The sequence below is a fragment of the Dermacentor variabilis genome, chromosome 6 (genome assembly GCF_050947875.1).
Source record: "Dermacentor variabilis isolate Ectoservices chromosome 6, ASM5094787v1, whole genome shotgun sequence".
Taxonomy (NCBI): domain Eukaryota; kingdom Metazoa; phylum Arthropoda; class Arachnida; order Ixodida; family Ixodidae; genus Dermacentor; species Dermacentor variabilis.
The window spans coordinates 136771975-136793420 of record NC_134573.1 but is presented as its reverse complement, the minus strand read 5'-3'; the positions used below and the strand labels follow the sequence as shown (position 1 = coordinate 136793420).

The window sequence follows — 21446 nt, the reverse complement described above, 5'->3', positions numbered from 1 at the left end:
TTGAACCCACTTACAACGATACTGGTTTTAACATGTCGGCTATAACACTGAAAAACTGCTGCACTGTGCTACACCATTAACTTTTGTATGTTCTATGTGGTGAAATAGCCCGCTTACTACAATGCCTCCATACCACATTATTGATTATAACGATGGAGTGTGGCTACTGGGTGTCCATGCGAAAAGATAATGAAATAAATCCTTGAAAGGAAAAAAGAAAAAGAAATTCGAGCCGCTGCACGATGGCACTAATTTTCCAGCCTTCTCCGCATCTCCAGTCTCGCCCACCTCTCTCCCGTTGCCCTTCTACCCCTCCGAGCACAAATGGGCTGCGCCCATAGCTCTATGCCACACCGCCCTCCGAAACACGAACGGACCGCGCCAACTGCGCTGCTCCCTGAATGCTCGGTTGCCCCCTCGGTTCTTTATTCTATGGCCCATCACTCTGCGCAGTTCTGCCAACGGATTAAATTGCTCGCGCTTGCCTTTGTTGGTTGTGTCAAAGTCGTTCCTGGCCGAATAGTTTCTCAGCCTCGTTTGACTCACCACCGAAACGGAAGACGGCTGATCAATTTGCTGATCATCAGAAATACACGAAGTTGCCAGCGAAAAGAAAGCACCCTGCTGTATATTTGGAAACTAGGTGCTTCTAATCGATGAGGCGATCGTCACGAATGTGCTTGCATTGGATAGTGACAACGACGGCAGCGATGACGCGGTAGGGCAGGCTGCTTCAATGTCGTCCTCACAGGTGGCCTGGCAGATGATTCAGTCCCCTCTGGGGCTTCATTTTCGCGAGAAACCTTCCACTGCACTACATGGAGCACCTGGTTGCCTTGGAGAAGGATGTCGGCTAGCTTTGCCTAAAGCAAACAAGGCTGGTATACATGGGGTTTCTCTCAAGCCCGTGAGAACTATGTGGCGATCTCGCCCAAGCGTTTCTTCTGGATTTCTCAAACTGACATGTTGCCGCGGCAACCTTCTCGCATTTTTTGAAAGGCCCCTTTTGGGGCCACTAAAGTGATGCCTCGGTGGAGTTTGCATATCGCTTGCTGCCTGTGACCCCTCTTTGCAGTTATGGCAGGGCCATTCTTGGACGCCGACAGCTGAGGTTCGTTACACTCTATCGGAGTGCACAGGAAGCAGAGTTAAAACAGTTAGACGAGTGAACACAATCAGCAGCCAGTTGGAGGAAAGTGGTGGGGAGGAGCATTGGCCTCCTCGCCATTATAGTTTTCTCACAACAGCTCTGCCATCCCTCTAGGCCGATTCTTTTTTTTTCATGCAACCTGGTTACAATAATTATCAGTTATACCGTATCTACTTGCATAATGACCGCACTCTTTTGTAAAAAAAAAAAAATTGACGCAAATTCAGGGATGCGGTCATTACGTGGGTTAAATACCCCACGAAAAGAAGCATTTTCTTTTTTAATCCCGCATTTACTGCGGGGTGACAATGGGTCAACAAGCAGGCGGCTGCCGCTGTCAGTGCTGGACACGAAAACAAAAATGGCGGCCAGCGGAGCAAGCCGAACACGCCGAACGCCATTATTTTTCTTCTCGTGAGTGCTTTATGTGCATTGAAACAGTTTCCTCCGTATCAGTAACGAATAATATCGTCAACATTGGCAAATTTGTGACATAATGTAGCCATGTCCACTTTGAGGGGACAGAAACAGAGATGGGCACACTTAGCTGCCAATGACATGGAAACACACGGCGGGCAGGCCGCGGAAACTAACACGGCACGTTTCCACTAAGGGTGGTCAAATATCTTAGCTGCGTTACAAGGGTTGGCGTATAAATAGGGTGCACTTCTAACGTGTCAGTGTAAACGTGGCCACTATCATTGCCACTCACAATTAGTTGCGTGCCCACGAGTGCAGACGAGAAGCATTGAAAGGCGCCCTTTGTGTTGTTGGTGTTGACCAAAACCATTATGAAGCCTACAAATAATAAAGCCAAGGCAAGTTTGGTTGTAGTATTTTTTTTTTTCATGGAAGTGTGAAAAGTGATGAAAGGAATGAAATGGGGCATCTGCTTAAGTATGTTGGGTGTGTGCAGACTGCTTGGTTTGTCTTGAAGAGTCGTTTGCGTAGCATTCGACAGATGGTAAGTGCGATCATCATTAGCGAGACTTGGCACACAACATATCACTGCGGCAAATTCGCGGTGCGATCATTACACGGGAAATAAAAAAAATCTAATTTTGATGACAAAATTCAGGGGTGCGATCATTACGCAAGTGCGATCACTATGCGAGTAAATATGGCAACAATGGAATTTTCGTGTTACTTGAATATTGTTATAAGTGGGTTTGACTGTAATCGTATGCATGGAGCCGGAATATTTAACTGGCGGTTGACATTTTGAATACAATCAATGACAAATTTTTCGAACATGGCTGATAATGTACTTCATAGGAACAATGTATAAGAACCTCTGAAATTTCGGATGTTGAAATTTTTTGCCATCTGACTTTTCAAATTTTTGCCATGACCACAGGTTTGAAAAGACCGTAATAGAAACCATCACCATCAGAAATTTGATTATCTTGCAGCCTTGAACCAGCATTCTTGCATGCCGGTCCACCGGCAGCCATAGCCAGCCGTAGCCACTGCAGTCACTAGACTAGTACGTAACGAATTAAGTTTAATTCATTACTTGTAATACACTTTTTCATAGTTTTGTAATGTAATGGGTGCTTTGTTTACTCGGTAACACTCACTGTAATTTCACAACTTTTTAGTAACCAATTACATGCAACCAGTTACTTTAATGAAGCGACAAGCTCTAATACGCTACACAGCTCTGAATATGGCAGAAACTATGGCAGAATACCCACGGTCCGCAAATGACATGTACATGAGTTACCTCCTTCCCATAATCGGCTTCCTGCAGCTATGTCTCAATAATCTGAACATGGCTGGCTCGCAGATTTGCACAGCTCTCTTAGAAATGCTTTATAGCAGCCTTCATAGGTGGTGAGAGCTTCTGCTTCATCCTTTGCCTAGTGCATTCTATGACATTTCTGATGTAGAGAGAAGTTTTTGGTCGTTAAATGTATGTTTCCATTTGCCTGATATGCGACTCACAGACACCTAATTTTGCAACGGATGAGTTTAGTAACTGGCTTGCACCCTCATGAGGCCACCTGTAGGCATTACGAAAATCTTGAGGGAAGGAGCTCCGTCGTCTACTTCACTTGTGACCACCCACGCAAAACGCGCCTCGTCTAGCTGGATTCAACCTTTTCTTTTGCTGTATCAGCTAATTATAGCACAACAGCCCATTGAAGTGCCCCTCACCAGGCCTAGTCATTGAGCTGACAAGCACAGTGCATACAACGTGCACTAATGATTGAGTCTATATAAAGTATTACTCCCCTACGTGCCATAATCCCAGTCAGAGAGTCAACGTCATTGGCACAAGTGCGCCTACGTAATTCACAGCACTGTGACATGACTCGCAGTTACAGGTGACTGAGAATCATTCAAGGCAACAGCAGTTATTTGTTTGATCTGCTGCTTCAATAGACGAATTAAAGTTCAGAGAAATAGTAAAACCTGCAAAATGAATGTCTGTGTGTCTGTTTTATTTCGTGTCATATCAAGAGAGATGGACTTCAGTTTCATCTGTTTGTTCCCATGCCGTGCCGTGTCACTTTCTCTTGTGTTCCAGCGCACAATCATGCACACCCAACGCACAATACATGAAAGTTTTTTTGCATCTCACCTGCATTCTGCCCCTATCAAAATGCAGCCGCCGCAACTGGAATTCGATTCAGCAACATCGTGCTTAACAGCGCAACATCAAAGGCATTAAGCAACCACAGCGGGCTGAGTCTGAGCGAGTCGACTCGTGAGAGTTTGCCAACCTATCCACACCACACATTGTTTTTTTTTTTTTTATATATCACAGTGACCCTTTCGGCGAATTTGTTCTTGCTGATTTCGCCTGCTTTCAGAACTTGCCTGAATAAGCTTGCGCAAAGCAAGTATCCCCTTTGCACCCTTTCACCATAGGAAGACTTCCAACGAGAGGATTGGAGACCAACGAGCGAAACACTTTTGTGAAGCTGTTTTTCATAAAATTTGATGCAACATTTGTAAAATCTTATAACAAGCCGAAGTTCATAATTTTTACGAAAAATTCGGGAGAGGTGGCAAGTATGCTGATGTATTGTTTCTTTAACAGGATCAGCAGCGTCCGTGCCCACCTAATGTTAGCTTGCCCAAGGCATTCCTCACCTTGCCCCAGGAGTCGCAGTTCTTCCTTGAGCGAAGCCTCTTTTTCACGGCTCCGCTGCTCCAGGGTCTTCCGGGCAGCTTCACTGTTATGCACCTGGCATTCCATTTGCTGGGTGATCTGCCGGCTACGCTGCTCAAGTTCTTGAACCTTAGAGGCGAAAGACAACAAAAAATAACATTAAACTCAAGCATCTAACAACTGTCACGTATACATCGTTTTACTTTTCTAATCATTTTATCTAACCATCTTATCGCTGTTATTAATTTGTCTCAGGGCAACACGCAGTTGCTGTACCCAACGTTTCCATGCACGTTATAGTTTAGTATTTTTCACTATACATAGTAGTGCCAACTTACTGTGGAAGCATAGCCAAAGCTATGTGCCCGCGTTCGCAGAGCTTCTGCTTTTGTGTTACTATGCAAAGTAGTGCCGACGTTTTGCTGCTGGTTTACAGGACCAGGAAAACTAGATACGGACACCAGAAAACCAGAACTATGAACTGTAAGTAGCAAGCATCTTATTTATTATGAAAAAGACCTTGAACAAAGAAATTAAAAGAATAATTCGTATAATTTGTTTTACACTACATAGCTTCCAGTTGTTTGCATTTGCGGACTACATGCAGATGTGCACTAAAAAAATGTGTGCTTCGACTCCATAGCTTTGGCAGTGCTCCCACAGAAAGTTGTGTTTAGTATTAAGTGCACATTAGAACCAAGTAAATACAGCATGTAAAAAACAATTTCCAGAAGGCGAACTTAACCCTTTCTATTCCGCACTCTACTGTTCTAAACTCTGCCTAAAAATGGCCAAATTTTCTTATTACATAGCTCTTTACGAAGAAAAAATACATATAAATGTTTCAAGAGTTCTTTTATACAAAATCTCAGCCATTTGTTGCAAAGGTGAAACTTCTCAGCACTGCAGAAGAAAATGAAAGAAAAAAATCACTGTCGACGAGAAAATTGGGTCTGCAAGAAAATGAAGTGCCAGCTTGATAATTTTTGCCAGAAATGTACACAGGAACCTGGAGTGGTACTATTCTCAGATGGTCTCAATTTTGCAGATAATATTACTTTTTTGAAATTTCACATGTCTAGCACCACACACATGTCAGTCTCTATGGGCAACAACGTTCTTGGCCCTAAGGACAGCAGTAAAACACGTTGTGGGGCTAGTTGGTGCATAGCTTTCAATAGATGAAGCACCAGAAGTGATGGCACACAGGAAGAAATACAGACAGGACAAGGCGTCTTCCTGTCTAAAACCTAAGGAAACCTAAGGACAGCCTGCTGAGCACTGTTCCAAGAATGCTGTCGCTCAGAGATGCCAAGGCACAAGGCAGTAGTCAGGCAATATCTCCCACAAGTGAAAGTATCCCTGAAATCGACCATCTGAGAATACAACCCAAACTCATCCATTGCACAAAAGGCAGTATACTGTCCCCTGAAGTGGACAATGAGGAACTCGTTCCCCAGGACGTTCCTGTACAGTGCTAAAAAATTTAAACACAAACAATTCTGAAACTCCTACTCACTGTTTCGTTACCAGGGTCCCCTGCACTTGTAATAGCAGCTTAATTCAGGCTCCAAAACGTACACTTGGGACTACTCCATGCTACTCCGGCTACAGAGCGATTACATGTCGCACTTTCAGGTAATGATGAACCAGGTGTTTAGGCAAGACATTCATTGCTGTTTGCATTTCAATCTTTGAACACAGTACACACAGAAGAGAATGTATATACACTAGTCCATTTCATACACAGCAGGCAAATCTTTGAAGGCTAGGAAGACTTCACTCACTGGTCACATTCATGACTAGAAAATAGCGCATGACATGTGAAAGATATTGGTATGTGTCATGCACTTTGATGTGGCATTAAGTCTCCCACTGTTATGGCATCATGAAATATGGCAAAATTATTACACGGAAGGCACCACAGATGTGATCTTATTCTGAACTGAACAAGTGGACTGACATAAAATCGAACCTCAATATAACAAACCGATATAACGAATTATTGGGTATAAGGAAGTAAATAAATAAAAAGGCCTCACCACTATTACACTGTAGAAGACTTGTTTATAACAAATATTGGATATGACAAAGCTATTTCTGTGTCAGATGTGATTTCGTTGTAACAAGACAACTGCATTCCTGCAAGCAACGGCTGCAACCCAACCCTTGTGCTTGGGAGCCCCATATTAGAGGCACCAAGATGAACAAATAATGCATCATTCGACGTAACCTTACACCCACAGGTTGCAGTAGTAATATATGAGGAATTTATTCCGTAGGAAGTGCAGAACTTAAAGAAACAAGTGCACTGCAAAGCGCATTGAGTGCTAAGACTTGCACAGCTTCTGCAGTGTTGAGAATGAAAACAGGGCAAACAAACAGGACAAGAGCGACGAAGCTCTCTCCTGACCCCTCCATTTCCTTCCACCTGTTTGTTTTGGTTGTTACTTGTCTTCCCGGTTCTGTAGCCCTGTACTTTCCTTGTACATATTTTGCCATGGGAAAAACAAATCTTCAGTTGCAACTCGCCGTTGCGTCTGTCTCTGTCACCCCATTTACTACGCTGTTCTTGTTCTCAGCACCATGTACAAGCTAGCCCGACTGCATACTCTGCAATGTTGCCTGCAACGTATGAAACCAATTACATATATATTGTGAGTGAAAGGACAACCCACCTGGCCACGAAGCTGTATGTTCTCATTTCTCAGCCGGTCCGCCTCATGGTTGTTGCGGTCCAGTGACTGTGCCCTCAATGGGGTACTTGGCATAGAAGCTGGCTGGCTGAGCTCTTGCTTCTCTGTAATTGCAGGACACATTTTTTGTACATCTCCTGGCCCAACTTTCTCATGCTGATCCATGCAGGAAGGGAAAAAAATACTGTAAGGGAGCATGACACTGCAGTGCCAGCCTTCACGAGCCAACTTTCCATCAAGCCATCCCCTTCGCTTTGTATCTTTCTTGTGCCTCCAAAAGTGAGCACAACACATGGCCCTGTGGTTGCCCGACTAGGTTCGGTGAGCTTGCTTGCCGGTAGGTTTCGTAAACGGTGACCATAAAGTCGGTGCCATAGGCTTGAAACAGGAGTAGCTGTTAGGCATCAAGATGGGCACACGTCTTTCTAGATTTAGTAGAATATAAAAACTGTGTTTATATAGTACCACGAAGCACCACTACGGCATGAAAATAGAAATGGCTGCATCTATCGGGTAAAGTTGGTTGAAGCCTGAACAGTGATCTGCTTTCTGCACTTCAAAGAACGGAATGTCAAAGAGAGTTTTAATGTGTCCGATATTCCAGTATTTTTCGCCTAATACCTGATTACCGTATGCTGGTCGCAATATCTAGTGACACTTAATCTAAACCACAATGCCTTAAAGAGACGTTTTCGTGTTCCACAAATGTTTTTCTTAAAAAACATTCAGAAAAGGCAATGTGCTCACAATTACGCTGCCTCCTAAAATGTAAGCCAGCAGCTAAGTAGAATGCACTTGGTTACTGTAACTTTAGCTCTGTGTTTGTCCAATGTAGCGCTGCACCAAAGGGTGGAGTCAGAAATCTCGCTGCTCACGTTTACACCTCCGCTAACCTATCAACCTTCACTTGCATACACTGGAATAGCGGACACACTAAAACTCCCTAAACTAGAGAGACGTGCGCTCATATTGATGATGATCTCGCACACCTCTTCCAAACTTAAGATGCCGATAACACAAACTTTATGAATGGCCCTCGCAATCAATGCACGCTTGTTTTGGGTGCTTTGCCCATCCACACTGCGCACATTTACGCCCGATATGCTGGAGCAACTCCATTCGTTCATTGGAATGTATACATTTTAAAGCACTGCACGGGCCCGGGTCAACCTGAAAGCCAACAGGCCGGGCCGTCCGAAGCGCTTTTCGGCGGGCCTGGGCTTGAAGCGGCAGGCTCGGGCTGGGTTTGAGCACGAGGCCACGAACCCGGGCTTGAAGCCACAGGCCTTGGCCGGACTCGGGCCCACTCGTTAATGTACCCAAGTCGTGCATTCGAGCACACGCAAACATTACGCATTTCATTGTTCAAGGCATTCTGTGCCAAGCTTAAGTGACACGTGGAAAGAGCTGGCTCTTAGTACACCTCGGTAAAGAAAATGAAAAAAAAACAGATGGTCTTAATTTTTTTTCTTTTCCACAAAAACAAACGTTGTTTCTGCTTAAGGAAAAAAATTACACAGAAAACCGCTCTTCAATTACCCTGTTACGGCTTTTGCGATTGCAGTATTAAAACTCGCGATCCTATTATTTTATTTTAGCATTAACACAACAGGTGTCTTTTTCTACTTGTGCATCTACTTTATGCTGTACGCTCGGGAATTCGCGTGTTTGTACATATATATACATATATATTCATATGCTAAATGACCTCATAGGACCAAACCTTACAATAAAGTTTATGCAAGCGCACCAGTGGAAAAATAACGGCACAGGGAATGGGCCAGATCACTGGCGTTCCTACAGAAAAAACAAAGATTTCGGTCTTTTATTGCTTATGCACTGCAGCTTATTAGACTCCGAGAAGGAGAGGCTGACACATACGGTACAACCTGTAAGTAAAAGCAGATATTTTTTTTTACTTATAGGCCGGGCCTAGTCATGCACATGCGGGCCCTGGCTAAGTTTAGTAATGAATGCCCGAGCCCGAGCCCAGGCTTGGTATCATGGACCCGAGCTGGGCATGCACTTTCAAAAAGTGGGCCCCGGCCGGGCCCAGGCCAAGAAATCAGGCCCGTGCAGTGGTTTAATACATTTACTGTCTTCATTGCGACACGAGAGTGCGGGGCAGCCATGCGCTGCTGTCACATCAGTTGTCCTTTAAGAGTGTCCTTTCAGCGCTGTAGTGAGAGACACTAAAAGCTGCCATGATGTGATCACATGCTGGGCATGTCTTTTTCTGGCTTAAGTTTTATCATGTGACACTTTCTATTAGTTTCTTTTTTCCCCTTTCACCATGCACTGTACACGTTATCTTTTCTGAAATGAGCAATCTTTCTGCCATCCAACTTTTCAATGACACCAAAGTGAAAAATAGGTTAAGCTGTACTAGTAAATTATGCTTTTACAGAACCAAAAAAGCCACACTTAAGGTGAGAGGAGGCTAGATAAGGTGGGGAAAAAATTCGAAAATGAAAGACAGGTGGCAACAGCACCCTGAAGTTTCTGCAACAGCCTGTCATAATGCCATGGATTTTCGTGACATCTCCTCAGACCTAGTATTTCTTTTTCTTGTTTTCTTTCTTCTTTTTCACTTATTGTTAAAAATGTACTTTAAAGTACTTTAGAGTAGTAGTATTAAAGTATTTTAATAGTACTTTAATGCAGGCAATGGCTGAGCACAGCAAGTTTCCAGAACATTCATTGCACCACAACAACCCAAATTACTACAAAATACTCTGAAATGCTCTGAAAAGATCACGCTGATGTGCCACTACTGGGGTTTCCGTGCAAAATTATCTAAGTGGTAGTTTGGTCTTCATTTCTCCTCTTGGGCTCTAGCAAACAACCGCTTATCATGAACTTGATGAAAATAAATTTTTGAAAGAATACTTTATCAGTCGAAACTGCTTTAGTAATTCTCTCTAGTGGCTCCTTAACATCTGAAGCCTGTCATTAAAATTGAAAGAAAATCCCTTTAAGCCAATTACTACGGTTGCATTACACATCATTAGTTATCATTGTAGTCATATGATCCCTTTTAGCTTTCAATTCGTCAAACACCCGCACTTGCATTTTATTTCACATTGCGTCACATTGCGCACACACACAGTAGCTACCCACCTCTCAGCTTGGCTTCAAGTTCAGCAATCTTGTTTCGGAGCTCCCTGTTGTCAGGCGTGGCTGGGGTGTCACCATACCCAAATCTCTGTTAAAAAAAAAATGATGTACATGGGTGAATAAGAGTGCACATACAGAATAATGAAGGAAAGATGCCTCATAGTATTTCTCATGCCAGGAGTTTCAGGGAAGACTAATGGATCACTAAATATGGCATAGCAGAGAATAAGAGGTATTTTTATGTTCAGGTAACACTTCCGGGTTTGCTAAACAAAAAGTCCTCGGAGAGTTCTGGAGTGCTGCTCTGCCTGAAAAATTTACCAATGATTCTTTTGTAATAAATGACACAGTTACAAGCTATACTCCTATTATTCCTAATGCATTTAATGCTCACTTTAAATCTGTTTTTACCCACGATAGCTTCGTAGTTCCTCCTTTTACTGAACATTCACAATGTTCTATTAATGATGTTTCTAAACAGGGTGTGTTAAATTCGATTTTAGATATAGATTGATACAGACAATGCTTTCTTCACTAGATACCTATTATGGACTAGTGATTATCTGACTATTATTTTCCAGAAATTTCTTTCCACGTCTGTCGTCTCTTCAGCTCAGAAATCTGCTAAAGTTGTACCGCTGTACAAATCCAGGAAAAAAACAGCCGTTAAATTATAAACCGACCTCACTTACACCTCATTCATGTAAACTACTAGAACACATAATATACAAACGTATCATTGAGTTACTGGAGACAAATATCTTATCTGATGCTCAACACGGCTTTTGAAGTGGTTTCATCACCATTAGTGAATTCAGCCAACTTTGTGAATTCACTCATGATGTCATCCAAGCTCTAGACGTAGGTGACCAAATTGACGCAATATTTATAGATTTATCGAAAGCACTTGACACTGTTACACACTCTGAACTGTTGAAAAAGCTCGCCATTACCCTCAACAACCATGCATTAGTTAACTGAATTGATTCTTTTTTTCTCTAACCTATCTCAACATGTACTCTTCAAATTTTCCAGTCCTCTATTTCCAGTGTAACATCTGGCATGCCTCTAAGCTCAACCGTAAGTTAGCTTTTTTAAATTTATATAAATGACTTATTAAGTAACATTCCTGTTAAAATCTACATGTATGCGGATGATTGTGCTCTGTGCCATACTATTAAAACTCCTAATAACCATGACATTCTTAACGAGTCATTTGCACAATTTCACTCATGGTGCAAGACTTCGCCGATGCAAATTACCTTCAGAAAAACTGTTTCTATGTCATTTACAAACACTCTTTCCCATCTTCAGTGACGGAAGAGGCATTTGGCCTTGTGGAGCAGCTTTCCGAGCAGGATAAATAACATTTCGAAGCAGAAATATATGCTTCTTGAGCAGAACGCTTTGCTGTTTCCAGCAAGGAAACAATGCTTTGGAGAAGTAAGTTACTGCTCTGGTGCAAAGAGGAAGCTCTGCGTGAAGGTAACAGAGAAGATGCTGCATGAATTAGTCATGAAAAATTGCATCCATTGTGTATTATGCTAAGATGCACGTTTTTGTTTTTGTTTCTTCAACTTGCCGCTTTATTATTTTTATTAATGCATAAGAAAATATTTTACCACAAATTCACGTTGAATTCTCCCTTTCAGTAAACAGTCAATTCCCCCATGCTGTCCTTGGCTTCGTTATCAGTTTCATCTGCTTAACTCATGTCCACAAGTGGAATACGTACAGCTGTCCGATTCATTGATAATGTAGCGCGAGTGCCGTATCCTCAGGCATTATTTGCGCCAGGATAAGCTCATAAGCTTAACGCACATTCTGGTCACAATGTGTGGTACAAGGGCAATCCTTCGGCAACTACTCTGAACTTGCCTAACATATGCTTGTGTACTTACTGTACAGAAAGGCATAGGCACAAAGCCCCAAGCTACGAAAATATTGCGCGTCGCGCACTTCGCAACGGGCACATTTTAACGCACACATTCACAGCGGACTGTGTGACGGACCAGGGACGGGCGAACGCGACGTGTACCTGCAGCCACGACCATCGCATTATCTTAAGTAGTGACTATTTCAATGAAGCACAACACAGAGCAATATTAGGAGTTCTCTTCGTGTTATTTGGAGCAGGTGAGTGTCGGCACAGGCCTGGTGCAACACTTGCGATAGACGACAATTTGGCGCTGCATGTTGCAGCATTTCCTTCACGACGCATCTTTGCGCAAGCCCTTCCATCACTGCATCTTTCTTTTACTTATTTGTTTTATGCGTTGGCACTAGAAAAAGTGTTGCAGTATAAATACCTTGGTCTTATATTCTTGAAGGATCTGTCTTGGTGACATCACGAACCCATGTGCAACCACGTGCTTAGAAAGCTAGGATACCTGCAACGTATCCTACAATGTACCCTCTTAACACAAGGCTTCCCACTTATAAAACACTAGTTCATCCAGTACTCAAGTATGGCTCGGTCGTACAGAAACCACATAAAAAATCTGATATCCACAAAATTTGAGTCTGTCCAGAAGAAAGCTGCATGCTTCACTTATTGTCGCTACAACTGGTATTTTTCACCTAGTTCCCGGACTTCCCCATCTTCAGCTTGCCACTCTGATGCCATTGTCATGTAGCATCTAATTTTTTCCATACTCTGATAAACTCTCCACAATTTCACGCCATACATTACACCCACTATACCAACATCCACCACACACCATCACGAGTTGAATATGTCTCCGTTTTGTCACTGCCCCGATGCATTTAAATACCTTTTTTTTGGCCACACAATAGAACTTTGGAATGCTTTACCCGGACATGTTTGATCTTCATCACCTGATGAATTCGACTCGTAAACCAGACGATGAGCAAAATGAAATCAAAATAAAAGTGGAGCCAACATATGGCTCCCACTTTTACCTTGTTCTCATTTTGCTCATCATCTTGAATTTCCACCTTCCACCTTCCTCGTGTTTTCTTGTTACCAGGTGTTTCTTCAAGACTTTAAGTAATCTTTAAAAATCAAGCCATTCCAAATAAAAGGATGGTTCCTTCAGAGACACGCCATCAGTGGTGGCAATTACAGGGTGACTGGTGATATGTGGTAATTAGTTGCTAATTAGCAAAAATTCAAGAATTAGCTTTTAGACTTTCCGTTTCAGTGGGATCATAAGAACTGGGAAATTGAAGCATTTCTCCGCTTACTGTTGGGTCTGTGGCACGATGAATTTCGGCTATCGGAGCACGCAAAACCGAAAATGCGAGCCTGCAGTGAGCGCAAAATCGTGCCCCCCAAGTAGACATCCGGCTTACATCCCCCAGCAGCGGGCAGCCAGGACAATGCAACAGCAAGCAGCACGGAGCCATGCTGTCGGATAGCAGTGACTTCTCCAGCGACCTTGCTGTTGCCGTTTTAGCCTACTTCAAAAACTTGCCTGAATAAGGTTGCTCGAAGCGAGTGCACCTCTGTTACACAGCGTCCTGCGGTACTGTAACAAGGTGGCACTGGTAACCCCACAATTTCTTTCTGGTAAAAACTCCTGCAATCTTGACTCGGCCCATCCTTCGAGGCCTTTAAAACTTTGATGCGGGTAGATCTAATTTTTTGTAGAATTTGATGCAAAATTTCTAAAATTGTACAACAAACCAAAATTTGTAAAAATTTTTTAAAAAGTTGGGAAGTTGGCGAGCACGTACTGCTGGAATCACTAATAGGTGAATTTTATTTAGTAATCAACTATCCAATTAACTGTAGAGGGAATGCTGCAGTAGCATGATGCCTGCCCTCATGCAAAAACATAACTATTTACAATAAATATTGTGTCTGGTGCCTTTTTCAAGATAATGTGCTCAAAATGTGTGCAAAGCGTGCATTGCTGTCAATTATTTTCTGTGGGATGAGAATGAACTGATCGTAACTACAAAGTTTTTTTACTGAGAAGACCAATTCCACTACAGTCAGGTGGACGGCTATCATTTCCTGCATGAAATTTTTAGAAGTACACAAATATTCGGAGTATGAATCAAACAGTCTATTCCATTTGTTTTACATGTTAATCAAAAACTCGCAACAGTAGACTCCCAGTAATTCGACTCTTGCTGGACCCAAAGATTTGGTTTAATTATCTGAAAAGTTGAATTAACCAATCGTGGCAAAGTGAACAAATTCCAATATTTTTTCCTTGCTTTAAGTAGTCCATCATCGTCAACAGGCCACTTCAATATAGCACTGCAATAACTATACACGTCATCGTAGGTCGATGGCCCACAGACCTCAACACTGTCATCGACACTGACAAAATGCTCAAAAGAGACACTGCCCAGGGTAAAGAACAAGTCGCCATCATCACTGCAGAACAAGTTCCTGCCATCACCGTTGTCGCCCAGAAAAGCAGTAGGGCCAGCAGCTGAATTTCTCGCAATTCAAGCTTTTAGTTACCGCTACATACATGATGGGGTGCCGGTGTGGTTGGAATTAACCCAAGCGGCATGCTTTCACATTCCAACTAAACGAGTTTTCTTTCTATAGCAATGTATGCTTTCTCGTCAGATCTTTCAAGTGTGTTCAAATAAATCGAGGTCAAATTAACAGGATTTGACTGTATTTAAATTGTTGAATATAAGGGATAACAACACTTATTGGAGCCTGCAGGGAGAAAGATGAATCAGAGCGAGTGCTCAGAATGACGCTGCAGCAGGAGAGCCGCAGTTGTAGCACATGGGAACCAGTTCTTCAGTGAATACCCAGGTCCAATAACTGCTGCTTAATAATTTTCGAGTCATTCAGTAAAGATGCTTTCGCTAACAGGCAGTCTACAAATTCGTTGTCTTGGCTATGGCTAAGCGATTCTTTATTTGGCCCATCTCGATGCACAGAGCTGCATCGTCTTCAATGAACACAACATTCTCCATGCATCTGCTGGCATGATGTTCCCTTGTTTCATTTAATGTCACTGCAGTGGTTCACCAGGGAACCACTGCACATGGGAACCAGTTCTTCAGTGAATACCCAGGTCCAATAACTGCTGCTTAATAATTTTCGAGTCATTCAGTAAAGATGCTTTCGCTAACAGGCAGTCTACAAATTCGTTGTCTTGGCTATGGCTAAGCGATTCTTTATTTGGCCCATCTCGATGCACAGAGCTGCATCGTCTTCAACGAACACAACATTCTCCATGCATCTGCTGGCATGACGTTCCCTTGTTTCATTTAATGTCACTGCAGTGGTTCACCAGAAAACTGAAAGCACTTGTTTCATGTTCAATAGCTTCTAAGTTGACTGTGTGTCCAGTTGCGAACGGCAACATAAGCATACCAAAAGTAAGCCTTTCTTTCTTACCAAATGGACTTCACGTGATTGTTAAAATTCACTTTGCTTAGAAAGGAGAAAATATCCGGTATCCAATTCAATATTCAGTGGTTGCTTTTCTTGACTATGCATGTTCGATTTGACTCGGGATCTTCACTATTTCGAACTCCCCTAGGAGAATTTATGTCTCCCTAGATCTTCAGCACATTTGCGAAAGCATTCAGTAAACTGCAATGAATTTCCGTTCCCACATCCGCCAAATCTCGGCAGGGAGCCATGGCAACGCCGGGAGCTGCACCTCACCTGAAGCCTGCTGCGTCCAATCGGGGTGGAGAGGATGGAGCTCTCCGACTGCGACTGGTTGCTTGTCGACTTGGACTGGCTCTCGAGGTGCCGGAACTGCTTCTCCTTGGTTGCGAGTTCCTGCTGCACTTTGGCCAGCTTGTTCCTGAGGTCAGCCAGCTCGGTCTCCAGGCCTCGCATGTCCCGCATGGTGGCCCCTTTTGCCTCGTCATTCTGCAATAGAAGCCACAGGCCATGGAGCAACGCACAGGGACAGCAGACACACCGACCCACTACAAAGTCCTGCTGCTGGAAGAGGAAAAACTGGGACCTGGCTGGTTGTAAAATGCACTCGACTCTTAAAGGAGCACTGATACATTTCCCACTATTCATTTTTTAGCATTAAGAGGAAGCTTTAGGTTTGGGTCAACTCCAATTTTCCTATTCAGACACAAGTAAAATGCAGAAATGTTTTTGTGAGACACTCGCTGGAACAACTTGCATTCATTGCATGTCAGAGAAAGGTCAAAATTCTGGTGAATCTAGGAAGCAGAATTTTTATTGGGAATCTGGACGTTTTACAAAAATTGCTGAAAAGTGGAAAAATTCAAAATAATGAAAGCATGACGTTTACAAATCTAACTCTACACCAAATGCAGATATTGCAGTTCTGTAAAATGGATGTGTTAGAGCATCTATAGCGGACAAATTTCATATAAGTTTACAACCTAAGTGAAATTTTTAATATTTACAAGGGTTTTGCAAATGTCCTACAAACTAGTAGTAAATTTCAGAGCGGTGTATAATCCAATTTTGTTCACTTCCTACGTATTTTCAGGGCAAATATACAGAACTGCGATATTGTTTTTCACTGACGAATTACAAAGTTGTCAACATGATTATTGAGTTTTTTTGACAACCTGAAATTTTTAAGCATTTTTTTTGAAAAATTTCTCTCAATTGAAAAATCTGCTTAATATAGTCATCAATTTTCACTTTTTCTTTTAAGTGCAACAACCCACATAAGAGTTGGAGCAGTGGTTGCTGAGAAAACCGATGCTGTTACAAATATTGACTCATCATCATCATCAGCCTGGTTACGCCCACTGCAGGGCAAAGGCCTCTCGCATACTTCTCCAACTCCAAACTTCTTAATCTCATTTTCCCACCTAACTTTCTGCCGCCCTCTGCTACGCTTCCCTTCCCTTGGAATGCAGTCCGTAACCCTTAATGACCATTGGTTATCTTCCCTCCTCATTACATGTCCTGCCCATGCCCATTTCTTTTTCTTGATTTCAATTAAGATATCATTAACTCGTGTTTGTTCCCTCACCCAATATTGACTACAGGGCTATAAACTTTTATTATGGGCTGTCAAGAGTGTTCAGCATTGCTTTCTCCCTTAGGCAAGACATTGCACCAAAGGAAGCACGCATGCTAGCCAAAGAAATCTGCTTGCTTTAAAGGAAACACGCACACACACAAAGTCATGTATATGAGGGGCCAAACTCAACTTCCCATATCAAAGCCATACTGTCAAGAGCAGTTTGATTCCAGCAAGAAATGCAAAACAATCTGTAGCCTGGGCCAGTATGACTATTACATGGTGATATTTGTGCAAACAGTTGGGAAAGCAGCAGTTTATGTTTAGAAGGTAGAGGATCAGTGTCGATTCTCTGCATCTGTGTCAAGCCACTACAATTAAATTCTCACAAAAGAGAGACGGAGAAAGGGAGATGAAGACACTGTGAACCGCATGGCTAAAGCCACCGGCAACAAAATTATCTATTGTGTAAAAAATCCTAGTTCCAGACAGCGCAGATGCAAAGCAGCCACCATACAAAATTTTAGAACTGAAGTACAAGTGGATGCATTCTGAGAGCTCGTACATTTTTTTAATGCAAATTAAAAAGGCATCACCATTACTGCTCTATGGAAATGACACAGAACCCCAGAATGACGAGGATCCAGAAAGAATCTGGGTGCGACCTCGGAGATTGGGTGGCGTCAACAAAACCGAAGAATTTAGTGGTCATGTTCTCTAACCTGTGTCACCTCTGCTAAGCACCAAGTGCTCACAACGCCTGCTTTGGTGCCTTTTAAAGGCTATTAACAAAGAAGTCCAACACTTACCAGCCCTGCAACTTTGTCAAGATTGCTTCATTAGTATGTACATACTGCCACTTATAAAGCAATTTAGCTAAAGTAAAATTTTGCTGCAGTTGGCCTAAGCTTTTGCACAGGTACGAAACTTAAAACGCCACTAAAGAAAAACATTCAAGCAGTTTCGAATGATAAAGCATTCTTAAAGAACTCTACTTTCATTGATTTTTGTGGTAAAAGGTTGATTATTAGAAGATAAAATGACGGTCAAAGTTCCATTTTTGAATTTCACGCCGGTACTCCAGCGACGGTGCGTCAGCGTGACGTCTCAGATCGCACAAAATATTTTTCTGCCACATTTCGATCGATGTGGCTGTTCTTGAAGCTTCCCACGTTCAGTCTTTGGCACTTTTAAAATACAGTGTTGTCCATTTTTACCAATAAAGAAAGTTAATTAGACCTGAACACACGGGATCGAAATCTGCGACATCGAGGCAAGCTGGAGCGGAGATTCCAAGTGGGCATGTCCACCCGTGTTTCGTTCTTGCAGCTTTTCCAACTTGCCAGGTCTCTTCTCACGATAAGACGGGCTTTCTTTTTTTTTTCTTGGTATTGTGGGAGTATAGTTTAACTGAGCTCAAACGATTTTTTTCTTTTTAGTGTCCCTTTAAAGAAGCACTGCAGTAACATGAACAGCTGGACGCCCAGCGAGAAATCAAACCTTGCGTTTCTCCTTGTCCAGCTGCTGTTGAAGATAGTCTATTTGCATCTGCTTCTGCTGGCAGTCCTTTTGCAGCCTGTCCGACTGCTGCTCGAAGGCCTCGATCTTGCGAAGTGCAGCTGGGGGAAGCCCATCCTTCCAGGCGTCCGCCCAACTCATGGCCAACGCAGGTCTGTTTGGAGAATATATCAACAAGAGAGAAATACAAAATGCGTAAAGGAGTACTGACATATTTGTAGTGTTGTTCTTGTTAATGGAAAAAAGAACACAGAGCCCGTATGTGGCCCGTATCTGAATCATTTGTTAGTTCCGCAATCATCCTGTGCGCACCGTATATCTTATGTACGCATCTTTTTTGCCATTTTTGTCTTACCGAATGATGTACCAACTCGCCGAACACTTATCCCCGTGGCAGGGCTATGTGGCTCTCATAGCTGTGAGAGGGTCATTATACCCAAAATAACTATCTCAAACCAAGCAATAACGCAAGAATCTCGAGGATTCTGGACAAGAGTGTCGATGTCCACAGAGACCTGAAATGGAATTATCTGCAAATACAAACGTATGTTCTTGGTCTATAAGTTTCAAGCTTTTGCTCACTGTGAGATAGTGCTTGTCCGGTGTGTTTCTAGCAGTGGCTTTCTTTGCAGCTGCAATCATATGCAAACCTGAATGAGGCAGCGCCACCCGACCTTTACATTTTACTGTGTTCTCATCAAAAGATGCTTAGTAACAGCGCCTTGACAGAAGTTCGAAAGTGGTTTGGCTAGCAACGCTTACAAAATGGACACAGCGGACCGTATGCAGCAGCATACATTATGGAACAGCATAGAAACGGGACAAAAGAAGACGGCGACCGACGTATCCGCCGTCGTTGGTATACGTCTAAAAATTCAACACTTGCTTCACTGATCGAAAACAATTAGAGAGAAAGGTAGCCATAAGGTTCTAAAACTTTCGCATAGCGAGGCAGAACAGGGGGCTTAGAGCACAAACGGGTTTTAAATGCAAATCTAATATAGTACACAAATTTACAACGTTATACCGATTAAATCAATTTATTTCGGTCATCAAATAAGCAACCCTCGCAATGGTCATCGCAGTTTTCATGGGTAAACAAAACACTCACTTCGGCACCAAAACAAAAGCACGCTGCTACTGTGCTCAACCGGCGCTTCACAGAGGTGTACGAGCGTATACACCCCGTTAGTCAACATAAAGTTTGATGAACGGCAATAATGTTTCAATGTCGCCTCGTTGATAATTACGTTCCGAACTGTTCGGTTGCTATAACTAACGCAAACACAAGGAAGGTTGAGTCCACGATGGTTGAGTCTAGAGCCGTTACGGAAGCGTAACGTCGATTCGAACCCGCGCCGAACAGTGCTTGTCAACATTGCCAAGTTGCTCACACATTCACGTTAGTAACATGTGCAGCTGATAAGTAAGCAGTAATGACAGAATATATTAGACAAGCCCAGGCCAACTACTGTGTGTAGCCGTTCGTTTTATCTTGCGAGAACGCAAATCGCTCAAAACCTGATAAACCGCACCGAGAGCGCGGTCCGGCTGTCAGGCAATTATTACTCAAACAAATGTAACACTATAGAAAAAGAAATTAATGAAGACTATGACTTGCGCAGTTACTTCAGGTCAAATGGGCTGTCCTCACCCACAGTAATCCTACGACAACACATTTGTGCAAATACTCACCAGTCACGCCGGCATAGGTAAATGTCAAGCGCAAAGTTCCAAGTGCTCAGCTCTTTCACCTGTGTGCACTCGGCAGGATTAATAAAACCTACGTGACTGACCTAGATAGACTACACAACATAAACACGACGCCACAAATAGCGAAGTCTATACTACGACACTTGAACGCTGCCTGCCATCAACGCCGCAACGCGCCGTTGCTAACGGAAAAACGGTTCAAACGTGCTTCGAATGCTTCAAAACACGGGAGTCGCGCGGCGTTACAGAATGCAGCTGTGCGATTGGTCAGTTGTCCTAGGCCGCTCACCACCACGCGCTAGTGGCGCTAGCGCATATCCACTTATTTTCAGTTTCGGTTTCAGCTTGAATGACATTATCACCGATTTGAAATAGGCCAAAAAGAGTTTCGCACGAATAATCTAGAAACCAAAATGTATCATGTATAAGACGAACAGAATGCGAGATTTATACTACGCCATGACATCTTCGACGTCTTTACGTTAACCGAATTATTTACTTTGAACATGCCTTGGAGACGCCTACTGCAACCCCACACCATGTCGTTTCCCTCACTAGCAAGGAATTTGTGGATCAATTTTGTTGCAAGCTAAAGGGACAGAAATGTAAAATAAAAAAGCACTGGAGCCCTGTTTGTTGCCAAATAACAAGTCCGCAGTAACAAATTATCTTTCCGAAAAACAATGACGCTATTAAAAAATTCTGATATAAACCATCTCAGGGTTACTGTTGATGGGAATGCGATTAGCATTGAAGCAAATTGGCGACACAGCATACTGCCACCGCCGAGAAGAGTTACGAGGCATGTGGCATAGTTTCCTACAAAAATTTTTGCAGGAAACTCTATGGCATGTACACTCTTAGGCAAAGTTACACCCTTTGGCTTGCCCCTTCTGCCACACAACAATAATCGTTATCTGCCTTGATGCGTTTCCTTTCCTTAACGCTGCGAGCCCGGTACTTTCCAGTAACGAACGGCACGCGCGTTATCAGCATAGAACAGTTTACACCCTTTGGAGTGCTCCTTCTGATAACGCGCGTGCCGTTCGTTCCTGGAATGTTGCGGGCTCGCAGCGTTAAAGAAAGGAAACGCATCAAGGCAGACAACGATTATCGTTGTGTGGCAGAAGGGGCAAGCCAAAGGGTGTAACTTTGCCCAAGAGTGTAGTACTGCTGCCATTTTGTTTCCTCCATGACTGCTGCCGTTCTTCCCT

General features: G+C 43.0%; 1 protein-coding gene across 2 annotated transcripts in view; it reads right to left on the bottom strand.

Annotated features, from left to right (window-relative positions):
• LOC142585286 (uncharacterized) overlaps positions 1-21033 on the bottom strand; it is a 48885-nt gene extending 27852 nt beyond the window's left edge. The window contains exons 1-6 of one of the 2 annotated variants that reach the window (XM_075695920.1): positions 20215-21033; positions 18502-18673; positions 15699-15911; positions 10088-10172; positions 6950-7071; positions 4253-4400 (exon numbers count right to left, since the gene is read on the bottom strand). In XM_075695920.1, the coding sequence (XP_075552035.1) occupies positions 4253-4400; positions 6950-7071; positions 10088-10172; positions 15699-15911; positions 18502-18660 (727 nt within the window). In that variant the 5' untranslated portion in view covers positions 18661-18673; positions 20215-21033. The remainder of the gene's footprint in view (positions 1-4252; positions 4401-6949; positions 7072-10087; positions 10173-15698; positions 15912-18501; positions 18674-20214) is intronic. The other variant, XM_075695921.1, reaches the window with a different exon arrangement.
• Positions 21034-21446: the final 413 nt, after the last annotated feature.